At 45.0% G+C, this 12429-nt stretch overlaps 1 protein-coding gene and 1 long non-coding RNA gene across 2 annotated transcripts in view; one reads left to right on the forward strand and one right to left on the reverse strand.

Annotated features, from left to right (window-relative positions):
- Positions 1-4735, forward strand: part of LOC133154514 (uncharacterized) — a 37519-nt gene extending 32784 nt beyond the window's left edge. Inside the window, exon 5 of the long non-coding RNA XR_009714476.1 lies at positions 2597-4735. This is a non-coding gene — a long non-coding RNA (uncharacterized LOC133154514). The remainder of the gene's footprint in view (positions 1-2596) is intronic.
- LOC133154510 (doublesex- and mab-3-related transcription factor 1-like) lies at positions 90-10329 on the reverse strand. The gene is made up of 3 exons (XM_061279290.1): positions 10165-10329; positions 8133-8292; positions 90-856 (listed from the first exon to the last, which is right to left on the reverse strand). The coding sequence occupies exons 1-3, from the start codon at positions 10207-10209 to the stop codon at positions 726-728; spliced, it is 336 nt and encodes a 111-aa protein (XP_061135274.1). The 5' UTR covers positions 10210-10329; the 3' UTR covers positions 90-725.
- Positions 10330-12429: the final 2100 nt, after the last annotated feature.

Raw genomic sequence — 12429 nt, forward strand, 5'->3', positions numbered from 1 at the left:
TTTGGTTGTTTTTTAAGAAAAACACTTGGGATGGGCGTTGGACGCAGTTTCATCAATGAATCTTTATTAGGATAATGAAAAAAAGCATGTGAAATCAACAATTATAAGAAGAAAATTTAAGAAACAAATAATAAAATGTAATTTCTCGTTGATTAATAAAATATTCAACCATCTATTATTCTATACCTTTAACTTTATGTTGTGACGAATCTGTTAGCTGTTGATTTGAATGATTAGTGAAGTAAGTTGGTTTGTTAAAAGCGTCGCTTGTCGTGCAAAAACCGAAGCTCGAAATCATGTGACATCAACAATTATAAGAAAAAAATTTAAGAAACACTATACTGAATAAAATGTAATTTCTCGTTGATTAATAAAATAATCAAACATGTATTATTCTATAACTTTAACTTTGTGTTGTGACGAATCTGTTAGCTGTTGATTTGAATGATTAGTGAAGTAAGTTTGTTTGTTAAAAGCGTCGCTTGTCGTGCAAAAACCGAAGCTCGAAATCATGTGACATCAACAATTATAAGAAAAAAATTTAAGAAACACTTTACTGAATAAAATGTAATTTCTCATTGATTAATAAAAGAATCAAACATGTATTATTCTATCACTTTAACTTTATGTTGTGACAAGTCTGTTAGCTGTTGATTTGAATGATTAGTGAAGTAAATTTGTTTGTTAAAAGCGTCGCTTGTCGTGCAAAAACCAAAGCTTGGCGTTCATTTGCCCACATTTTCGTCAATGACAAGGCGGCCGCTATCGTCGCTTTCGTCATCCTGCTCCGGATTGATGACCGCGAACTTGGAGGCCATTGAGTCGGGGACGACGCCCTCGTCGCTGTCCATTATTGCTACACACGCAAAAAAGAGACAGACGAGATTAAAATATAAAAATAAAGAGAACACTAAAACACCGTGTGAGAAGACAAAAATTACACTAAACATGAAAAGACAAATTCTAATCTGTGCGCATGCGTGAGGGGGGGAGACAAAATGGCGACTTGTTCAATAAGCCCCTGTGCTGCGTTGGCCCTCGTTCCTGAACGCAGCGCAACTAATCACTGCTTTTACAATGACAATACATTACACACGCGCGCACACAAACACACGGCATATACGCACAGCTCAGAATATGGTCGTCACAATTTACAGTATAACCGCAGTATGAATTCAGAACTGCCAGGTGGAACCTACCCAACTCTATTTTTCTTCCAGTCAACCCCAAAAATTTATCCTGCCCTCCCAACAAGGCCTCAACTTCAAAGTCGGGTTCCAAAGTCGAATTTGGGTTTCAAATTAGGGTTAGGCTATTCAAGTCGGCTTTCAAAGTCGGGTTTTTAAGGTTTCGATTTCAAACTAGGGTCTAAAAGTTGGGCTGGGGTTTCAAATTTGAGTTTCCAAGTAGGGGAAAGAATATCTACACGTTGAACATTAGTAGGAGGCGCTAGAGAGACATTTCTGTATTCATATATGACAAATTTAAAAGATCCAATTGTTCGCCAGGCTTGAAAAAGTCGACCAAAAAAAGACTAAAAAAGTCCTTTTTTAATATAAAGAGGTAAAGCCGTTAAAATTTCTATTTGAGTGTTACAATATTAAAGGCGTCTTTGCATTTACATCAGCGTTCCGATTGGCCGGCGGCGCTCCCTCCCTGCCGTCCTCCTCCCTGTTGTGATGTGAGGTCATTTCTCTCCTCATTAACTTCCTGATTGGTTTGGGACGCCCACTTTTTTTTTTTTTTTGCCCATCTGCACTTTGTCACCACTTTCAAACGGGCACCTTCATCATTAAAAGGGATGTTTGTGTTGCGAGGTGCAGCCGCTGTGCTGTGCTTGTACGCCATCAAAGCTTCCGAGCGTGTGTGTGCGTGTCTGTGTGCGTGCGTGTAATTAAAGGTGCCGGTTGATGTTAATTGAGGACGCGGCCCACATGCTTGCCGTCTAATTCACTTTCCTGTCACATTTGTTTGCGAAATCCGAGTGCGACATGATTTTCATTGTCAATTAGCCCCATGTAGCTGCTACTCAGTTATTATTAATTAGTGACGGCCATTTGACCACGTTTGGGTAATTATTTTAGGGGAAAATGACAAATGAATTGACTTTAAAAACAGTTAACCCTATATTTATATACCAGAAGGCCAAGATTGTGAAAATAGAATGTTAGTACGGGAAAATGACACGCATGAAAAAAAAAAAACACAAGGCCATAAAAAGATGATAATGAAAAACAGCAGGAGCGAATGCTAATGAAACAATATGAATAAACCCTAACTGTTGGAATAATTCGATGGTCGGCCTGACCAAAGGCCTCATTATTTACAAGTTGGGAGTCCTTTGCTTCAACAAAATTCTCTGTCTAGTCCCAGAGAATCCCTTTACATCCCTTCCTTTCTTATCTCACTAGTTCTCTGTTTAATTCATAAGATCTTCTCTCCCTTTAAGCCAACTCTATAGCTTTTATATGTTGATTGAGATTGTAAGTGCTACAAACAAAACATATCTGTTGAAGTAGTTGCATATAAGTTATCCCATATTTACTCAATATTAGTATTGTGTGAAACTTAGCAAGAAAATTGCATTATTCCACAGGAAAACGACACGCTTCGAGATATCTAATCAAGGACAAGTCAGCCAACCAGCTCCTAACCAGTTGAGGTTGAGACTCTGGAGTCACGATCGGCCAAGGCCGGGGCCTTCTACGTAATTCTCCCCGCAGGTAAAACGAATACTGGTTGTCTTCTCCTCTTTGTTAAAGTGTGTAAAATAATGTCTGATGGTACTTAAACCTGACACTAACCCTTCAGCTTTCAGAGAAGAATGAAACCGTGCGTGAAATTGCAACGATGTCAAGCAAGATATTTGTGTAGCGAGCATCAACGAACCTATTTTGCTTCTTCTTTGGCTTACTGTGACTTTAGAGAAGTGGCAGTGTTGAAAATGCTCGTGCTGCTGGGAATAAGCCAAAGGGAACTTTTGCCTCGATGGCCGTCCCTCAGGGGCCAAACAATAGAAGGCGGGACAAAAGTGGGCGTCGGCAACCTCCCATCGTGCTGGCTAAAGAGAGTGTGGGAGTGCATCAAAGTGCAATGGTTGCCCGTCACGCCGAGCGACAAAAGCCCTCACGGGACAGCATCATCTCTCGCTGGCTGTCAAGATAGTCGGAGTCGCTCTGCCGGCATGCGCATTGCGTCGCGTTATGGGGGTGAGCATGAGATAATGCTCAAGCAAACATACCGCCCACTTGTCGCCACCTGCAACAGCAAAATCCTCTCTCCTTTGTGTAACTCTTAAAATGTACATTTGAGAGAAGGAAGAGCGGGAGTGGATTTGAAATAGGGTCAAATCGACATCGCAATGTAATAAAATCCAAATCACAAAAGCTTTTGTCAATAGAAAAAAAAGGTGTTGTATTATATCTATTTGATAAGATGAATTCAGTGCTTAAGGAGTAAAACATCTTGCGCAATACAGCTTTTCCCATGGGTGGCAATTAACCACTATGACATTTCTACCTGGAGAAAGGAAGGAATGTTGGAAGAAAAACAATACAGAGCTGGTAAGGAGATAAGGAAGGCACAAAGGCAGGTTGAAGTGACTCGAGCAAAGATGGAAAGTGCAACGGTGCGAAAGAAGGCAGGGAGAAAGCTCGGAAACGACAAGCGTGTCGGAAAAAAGGCGCCTTTTACGGGCTCGGTTCACAAAGGCTAAGGTTCAGGTTGTTGCAATTCCACTCCAACCCTGTAGGTGTCTCTCCTGCAAATCGTTCACTGTCAAAACAAATCAAGCAAACGTTTCCACCATCTGTTCACATGCTACATGCTAAAAACAGCTAACAAAACAATAATAGTACCAAACAGGACATAGTCAAAGCAGAAAAGTCTTCAGAACCTTTCAGAATATGTTTCAACATTGTCCAAAGTCAATGGAAAAAAGTCCAACACAAACTATCAAAGGAAATGAAGAGTCGCTGTAGTTCGAGGCCACGCTCACACTTAGCACGAGCCGTTAGCCCGCGTGGCAACAGCAATTCAATCTTCAGAATGAAAAGTAGCCTGTCACATGACAAGGTTAGCTTGGGATGGAATGGCTCTCATTAAAATGATACGAGCTCAAAATGTCCCTGGACACTTTTGTGCTTTTGTGTGTGAGTGTGTGTGTATTGTGTGTGTGTGTGTGTGTGTGTGCGTGTGTGTATGGTTCGTCGTCATCAGCCGGCTCAGCCCAACTTAATGACCTGGAAAACTCAGTCAAAGGGCAGCCAGGCAGACGGCCTTTAAACATGGCGGCTCACGCCACCTCAAATGATGTTCACACGGCGAACTTTCACCCCGACTTTTTGTCCATCCATTCCGTCGTGACTTTTTCTTCATAACTTTGAATCGAGAATGAAACAACGAGCTAAAAAGAAATGGCAAAGATGTGAAGCTCGAGAATCAAGCACTGACTCAATTAGCAAATCAGACGACCGCGATATTGATGAAAAGGAAAAATGAAAAGAAGAAGGTGAAAACGGAAACAACACGAGAAGAAATTATGCGAAACACTTCAGACTTAACGAGCATCGAGGCTACCGACCGTAACATTGCCGAGTCTGGGTCCAGGGCGTGTGCGCATATGCAGCCATTACACTCCGACTGACAGAAGGCATCAGTGTCGGGGTCAGAGGCTAATTAAGCAGTGAGGACCCTCTGCCCCCGTATTGTTAACCAATCTGTCCCCGCTCCAAGACGACCGGCAGGGAGGGGAAGGAAGGGGGGGGGGGGTGTTACGACCGTAAGCCACTTTGCACTATGTTCAATCTCCAGTGGGGCTCCTGCGTGCCCCGTCACCTCACAAAATAGCCTGTCCGTCTTGTAAACCTGAAGGATACGCCTTAATGAGCTGAGGTGGCTGATCAATATTTGCCGGTTTGCGTTTTAAACAAAACATTCATTGAGGGCAAACAGACAGCGCAAGAAAAATGCCAAAGTAAAGGACACATGCAAGAGAGCGGAATAAATATGGAGGACCTCAATTGATGTTTACTCAACACCTCAAAATCATGTTCAGTCGCTCATTTTTAAAACAACACTTTAAGATGACCAATCATATCGATATATGGAAAAATATTACATTTACTCATCATCATCATCATCATCATCGGTTTAAAGTCCGCTTTCCAGGCGCCGCTGGGTTGGACTGGGTTCTCGATATGGCCTTCTTCCACCGGGAACGGTCCATGGCCATCTCGTGGTTGATGCCGAGTGCCTCCATGTCGGCTGCCACGGTCACCTGCCAGGTCTTTTTAGGTCGGCCACTGGGTCTTGTTCCCTCTACGTTATACGACATAACTTTCTTCACCCAGTCGTTCTCGTCCTTCCTCACTACATGTCCGTACCATCGCAGTCTGCCTCTCCTCACCACATCCACTATGGCCTCCACTCCCATCTTCTGTCTCAGCTCTGCTTGTGAATATTTTATGTACCGTTTAAATGTTCCTTGCGTTAAATTGAAGTTGGTCTATGCTAGTCACCTTTAGCCCATCAAGTGTTTTGCTATTGGTAGCATTAAGCTAGTGGACTTTAGTTGGATGAAATGATGTGGTCTGCTTCATCATTTTGCTTTTAAATTCTGGTTTAAATTTGTCTTTTTAGAAGCTATAGAGAATTTTGACTTATCCTATAATCTGGCGTTCACTAGAGTCAGTGGTTCAGCGTTTTGGTCACACTGCGGACCGATACATAAAGCGCACGGCAGCCATTAAATGCCTAACAGTGCCCGCAGGCTGCTGTTAATGATGCTGTCGTACAAGCCATTACAACACACAATTACACTTGTATTTAGCACTCAGAAGCACAGCATGGTGGCAAACACAACCCGAAGCTCCCTGAGGGTATGACTGGCCCCAGCGGGAACCGGAATCTTCTTTCTGACTCTTATTCACAGCTCACAAAGCAAGCCTGGAGCCAATTTCACACAGAGATCCTGCAACATTTCACACAGAGATCCTTTTGACATGTCCACATGCGAGGGCCTAACAATAGCTTCAATCCAGATGCCATTGAGGCCAAAGTGCCGGTAACAGGCACGGTGTACAGTGACGCCGGCTGAATCCATTGAAAATCATCTCAGAAAGATAGTTATGGATTTGTAGAGCTTGGCGGGTCGGCGCGGCTCTATCGATCAGCGTGTCTGTAATTTGCATTTAAATGCTCCTGACACCCGTATAACCAATGCTCATATCGACGCGCCCGCACAGACTTTAGTTTGAATCTTTGCTTTCAAACGGCGATTGATCCCAAAAAGTTGAGCTGGCTAACTTTACAAAGTCTCCACAAGGACGGGGGGCAAGAAGGAACATGAAGCAAGCTTCCCGCCCCCACCCAACACCCTCTGCGGTGGATCTGTGTATGTGTGGACAAACATTCTGACTGTGTGTGTGTGTACGCGGAGCTGGTGGGGCGGAAGGGGGCGGAGGCTTGATGGACTGCGCTGTCACCTCCCCGCTCTGCGATTTACGGCGGCGGGGCTGCTGACGAGCGCGGCGCAGTAAACGGGCGGGCCGGGGGGGCACGTATTTCACACGGAGCTGGCTTTTATGAAGAACACCGCCACGGCTCTCCCCGGCAGCGCCGCCCGGCCCGCCGTGACGGATGGAGAAAGACGCATGACAAGCTTCATCATTGTTTGTAAATCTTAACTGTTCCCGCTCACTAACTCCAGAAGGCAATTTTGCGGAGACAGCGGGGACTGCGGAGGGGGGGGGGTGTTGGTGGGCGGGTATTCCGAGGGAGGCGGGGGAAAGGACAGCGTCGGTGCTCCTGAAGGTTATTTGGATCTCTGTATTTGGCCAAGTGATTAGCCCTCGCCTCGGAAGCCTCGATAAATCTGCCGCGGCGCTGTTTGGCGGGTGCTAGTTCCTGGTTCTGGCTGGTCCACATTTGGACCGCTTTGTTGGGTCACCTAAATAGAAGCACACTTCTATTCAAGCAGTTTCCCATTCAGGTCGTGCATATTGGAGTGACGACAACACACATAGATTCTTCAAGAATGAAGTTGATTAAAAAAATATCACACCACTGTGTACACTTTCACACGGCGTTCAACGTGATAGGGAAAGGGTGGACATGGAGAGTTTCCTGACTGGGCTTCACAGAACAAAATGGCGGGATTGGATTTCGCCTCAATTCAAAGAACACCTCTGACGTATTCCACAGAGGAGGCTTTTTGAAAACAAAAGGCTAATGATGTGAAAATGTATCAATGTTGCTGATACGACAACAGCAGACTTATTACACTGCTGAATGACACATGGGTTGGATAAGATTAGCAAATCCTCTTGGCCCCGATTCAAGGCCGCACAGTCCGGGACTTGCTCGCAGAAAGCTCAGGCGAGCGTAAGGAATGTTGTACAGGCACGTCGCCGCGGCCAAGACCGGTTCCCTTTTGTTAACGTGCTGGATGCGGACCAAGCGTCTGATAAGGTGCGGGATCCGTGCGCACGAGATGGAACTAGAAAATGGCCGCTTGGAACCAAGACGCCAGATGAGCTGGCTGCTCATAATAGACACGCCTACTAAATTTCACGCTGATGGATATTATTAGTTAGCGCAGGTGTACCCAATGTTGTGGCAGCCATTTCCTGTTAGGTGAGAGGAAGAAAACGGTGGGAACAACTCAGGTGGCTGCTACCAAATGTGGGACCACCCGCGGGGAAGGCGGTAGTGGTCCTGTAATGGAGCGTAAAGCCTTGGGCAACGAGGGGATGAGGCAGGGGACCCTCACAGGAAACAGACAGGTGAAAGTCCAAAACAAATACAAAAGATATACGGGGGTCTTAAAGCCCTGCTGGTGCTTCGCTCGGTGAAATGAAATGGCGGCAGTATTGGAACTGTAACAATTTGCATTGATAGTGAACTTTCATAGCTCGAGACAAATCTGACTTTTTTGCACATTTAAGACTTCTCCTGGAAATGTGATGTCATGGGGGCTCAGATTGGAATGACACATTTTGAGAAGAATAAAAAATATATTTTTATATGTGTGACACATCTTTACAGTGTACCTCACAGTAATGTTTTCTAAAAACGAAATAACATCAGGGCCACTTCCACAATAGTGTGTGCGCGTGTCATAGGTCACTCACTGGCGGGGATGGCCTTGGAGTAGTTGATGTCCTCCAGGTTGTAGTAGGAAGTGCCCAACCCCTGCGGCAGGTAAGAGGCCGCAGAGTAGTATGGTTGCATGAGATGATACTGCGGGGACACGTTCCAGCCCGACATGTGGCCGTCGTCGCCACGGGGCACCTGTCCAGTAAAAAAAAAAAAAATCGTCAGAGAGTCTTCGGCAGCGCGCGGCAAACTTTTGCAACGAGGCGTCGACTCGGTGGCGTAGGCCGCTTTTTCAATTTCACTTTTTATGGAATGTGATTCCTGTCAGCGCCAATAGCAATACGTCAGCCGCCTTGTCCACACCATCAGCTCGCTGACAGCTTTATAAACTGTTATTTAAGCGACACTCAGCTCTTGTATTAGGCTCTGAAAAATACAACATAGATTGGATGGGGGGGATTGCAGGGGTCGCTTGTCTTGGAGGGACAGCAAACCAAGATGGTCCCCATATTCATATTATTACTTTGTATTTGCATTCTGAAGTCAATCAGAAGTTTCTCTGCTTTGATACGAACTCGAAATATTAACAAATATTACACCTTTGACTCCAACTACTTTTCTTTCGTAAATTAGATGCAATATGTTTTCCAAATAGAAATTCTCAGCACAAATCCAGGGAAGATTGGCTGATGTGTGTGTGTTAGTTTTGGGGGCTTGCACCTCCCTGAGAGGTCTTGACTTTGTTATCAAGCCCCATCTCGCGTCTGCACCCTTATTTGATTTCCCATCAGCCACCTGCATGGCAGCCAAGCACCAGTGAGTGTGCAGCACAGCAGTTTTTTTAGATGCCTCCCACGATAAACAATCAAATGTTTCCGCAAAGAAATGTGCTCCTTTTAAAATCAGGACATTGTCACAAATGTTGCCAAGTTATAAGATTATAAAAGTTAAATATGTAGCTTTTTAAAACTCCTCATCATGAAACATTTTGCAAAACAGTTTTAAAGATTGTAGTTTTAAGGAAGTCAAATGGTGACCTCAAAGAAGTCAGACTTTGTTTCAAGTCATTGGAAATTTCCACACTTCACCTTTATTAAACATTTATCAATAACGTAACAATAACAGCAGCGGGTGCCGTATGGCCGAGTGACAAACATGAAATATGAAAATATACTGTATACAAGTGTCGTGTGTCTGAGGCACCTTCGCTTTGACGCAAAAACAATCAAGCGACCGTCTGAATTTGAATAAGCTCGAGATGACAGCTTGGCTAAAAATACCATCAATCATTGAGCGGGATGGCTAAATTATGCTAAGGAGTGCTAACTGATTAGCATTAATGGGCCGGCTTTCAGCCTCTGCGCGCTGAGGCGAAGCCGTTTGTTCCCGCGCCGACAGACAATACCATTAACCTTTGCAATTCGGGCTGGGCCGCCTAGCGCGTGGTGACCCCGACGCGTCGTGTTGCTACTCAGGGTGGGGCTGACTAACATTTATCATGAAAACTAAAATGCCTCATTCCCGATTGCTCAATTCCGAAAGCTCATTGCGGTCGACACTGCGGAGATACTTTGACGCTAAAGCAAGGCCGAGCGACCTTTAATCAGGCCGACTGAGCATCTACGCAAGCAAGAAGCCTGTAATATTTTTTCTCCTTAAAATTGGTTTCAGAAATTGTTCTTTTGTTTTTTTTGTTTGTTTTTTTTGCATTGAATTACGACAAAACATTTGAGATTGTACGAGGCGGTGACCTCAAATAAAATTGCATCACAACAAGCATCAGTTTGGTAATTCTTCAAACCTAATGTCAAAGTAAACATAAAACAAACAAACAAAAAATACCCACTAGAATTGGTATTGGTATCGGCTGGTACATTATAAAATTCTCCGATACCGTAAAAAAAAATCGTAATTGAAAATTTCTTTTTTTTTTTAAAACTAATAATAAAATAAAGGTTAAAATTGAACAATATAACAAGTGGACCGCAATAGAACCGAGGTTCGCAAATGATCTTTAAAGTCTTTATAATGAAGGTTACAGAAAGGATTATTCCCATTGGTTGTCACCTGGTAAGGTTGATGGTGGTTGTCGAAGCAGGGGGGCTGGTACATGTTCTGGTAGGAGGTCCCCACCTGGGGGTCAGCTTGAACGTCACCTCGTGCCCAGCTCGTCCCTGCCACCGGGCTGGAGCGACCCCCCGCTCCTGACAAACACAACACACCCTCTGTCAGACTTTGCCCCCAGGCCCCCCCCCTGCAGCTGGGAGCAGGAATAGACAGCAACCAGAGCTCGGCACTATGGGAACGATTTTTTTTTCCTTCAAAAAATTATAAATAATAAAAAGTTTAAAAATAAATGCTAAATAACTAATAGACATATAAAAATACAAAATAGCAAATAAGGAAATGATAAGGTTCGATATTGATCATACAGAATATAATGCTAACTACTATGTATTATTATAATTCAATATGCATTAGTAATCTAAATAAAGACTGAATAATAAAGCCTAAAACACTTCTACCACAAATTTACATTTGAGTCCCTTAAAAGGTTCTTGATAATTGACAAAACACTGATTTCTATATTCATCATCATCATCATCGGCGGTCACTCGGAACGAGTATGACGGTCTTCTTTTCAGGGTCGTCTACTTGTGGGTCCGCAGGTGGGCGTAGAGGCCGATCCGGGATCCACATATTTTTGTGCAGTGTGGGCAGGGGAAAGTGGTGGTGGGTTGTGGTCGTGCTGGAGCCAGTTTTTGTCTTTCCTTTCGGAGTTGTCGTTTGGTTTCTGCGACACGGCGGAGTTCCTTTTCGTGATGTGCTGCACCTTCTTGCACCGCTGCCCTCCAGCAGTTCCTGTTCAAGGCGATGCGCTCCCAGTCCCAAGATGTTATTTGGAATTTCTTGAGATTGGTCTTGAGGTTGTCCTTAAAACGTTTCTTTTGCCCGCCCGGGGCTCGCGGACCTCTCTCCAGCTGGGAGTATAACATCTGTTTGGGGAGGCGGGTGTCAGCCATGCGGATGAGATGTCCTGTCCATCGGAGTTGGTGCTGCATTATTAAGGTGGTGATGCTCGGTATCCTGGCTTCCTCCAGAACGCTGATGTTTGTGCGTCTGTCCTCCCATTTGATCCGGAGTATTTTCCTCAAGGTTCTCTGGTGGTGTTGTTCAAGAGCTCTTAGGTGCCTGCTGTAGGTTGTCCATGACTCTGCCCCGTAAAGTAAGGTGGGGAGAACCACAGCTTTGTAAACCAGGAGCTTGGTGTCAACCCGGAGGTCTCGGTCTTCGAAGACTCTTTTCCGGAGTCTGGCATACGCTCCACTGGCACAGCTCAGGCGATGGTTGACCTCGAAGTCAATGTCCGCTTTGGAGGAGAGAAAACAGCCGAGGTAGGGGAAATGGTGAACATAATCAAGTGCAGTGTTGTCCACATTTATGATGGGCGGAGTAGATGGCTGGTTGGGTGGGAGTTGATGTAGCACCTGGGTCTTCTTGATGTTCACGGTCAGACCCAGGGCTCTGTATGCCTTAGCAAAGGAGTTCAGGATGCCCTGGAGGTCTTCTGCAGAGTGTGCTGCTATGACATTATCGTCTGCATACTGGAGCTCCACGACCGTGGTGGTTCTGATCTTGGTTTTGGCTTTGAACCTGTTAAGGTTGAAGAGCCTGCCATCAGTCCTGTACCATATTGGGATTCCGTGTGGTAGTTCTTTGTTGATGAGGTGGAGTATGGCGGCAATGAAGACAGAGAACAGGGTGGGTGCAATAATGCATCCCTGTTTGACCCCTGTCTCTACAGTGAAAGGCTCAGTCAAGGAGCTGTTATTGAGCACTGTGGCTGTCATTCCGTCATGTAATAAACGCAGTATTCTGACGTATTTGTCCGAGCAACCATACCTCAGAAGGATGCTCCATAGGGCCTGGCGATCCACCGTGTCAAAGGCTTTTGTAAGGTCTATGAAAGCCATGAACAAAGGCTGTTTATGCTCACGGCATTTCTCCTGGAGTTGGCGTGCTGTAAAAATCATGTCTGCAGTGCCTCTAGATGGGCGAAAACCGCACTGCGATTCTGGGAGAATTTCCTCAGACAGTGGCAGTAGGCGATTGGCAAGAACACGAGCAAGTACTTTGCCAACTGTTGAAAGGAGCGAGATGCCCCTATAGTTTCCGCAATCCGCTTTGTCCCCTTTCTTGAAAATGGTCACTATCAGAGCATCCCTGTGCTCCGAGGGGAGTACTTCTTTTTCCCAGACCTTCAGAAAGAGGGAATGGAGGTGGCGCTGGAGCTCTAGTCCACCTTCCTTTAGGACCTCAGCTGGGATCCCA

Source organism: Syngnathus typhle, linkage group LG5 (genome assembly GCF_033458585.1).
Source record: "Syngnathus typhle isolate RoL2023-S1 ecotype Sweden linkage group LG5, RoL_Styp_1.0, whole genome shotgun sequence".
NCBI lineage: Eukaryota > Metazoa > Chordata > Actinopteri > Syngnathiformes > Syngnathidae > Syngnathus > Syngnathus typhle.

Coding starts and splice junctions, on each gene's coding strand:
- LOC133154510 (XM_061279290.1), bottom strand. CDS start 10,209: ATGTACCAGCCCCCCTGCTTCGACAACCACCATCAACCTTACCAG. Junction 8,293..10,164: donor ACCACCATCAACCTTACCAG/GTGACAACCAAT, acceptor TTTACTGGACAG/GTGCCCCGTGGCGACGACGG. Junction 857..8,132: donor CTCCAAGGCCATCCCCGCCA/GTGAGTGACCTA, acceptor TTGCGTGTGTAG/CAATAATGGACAGCGACGAG.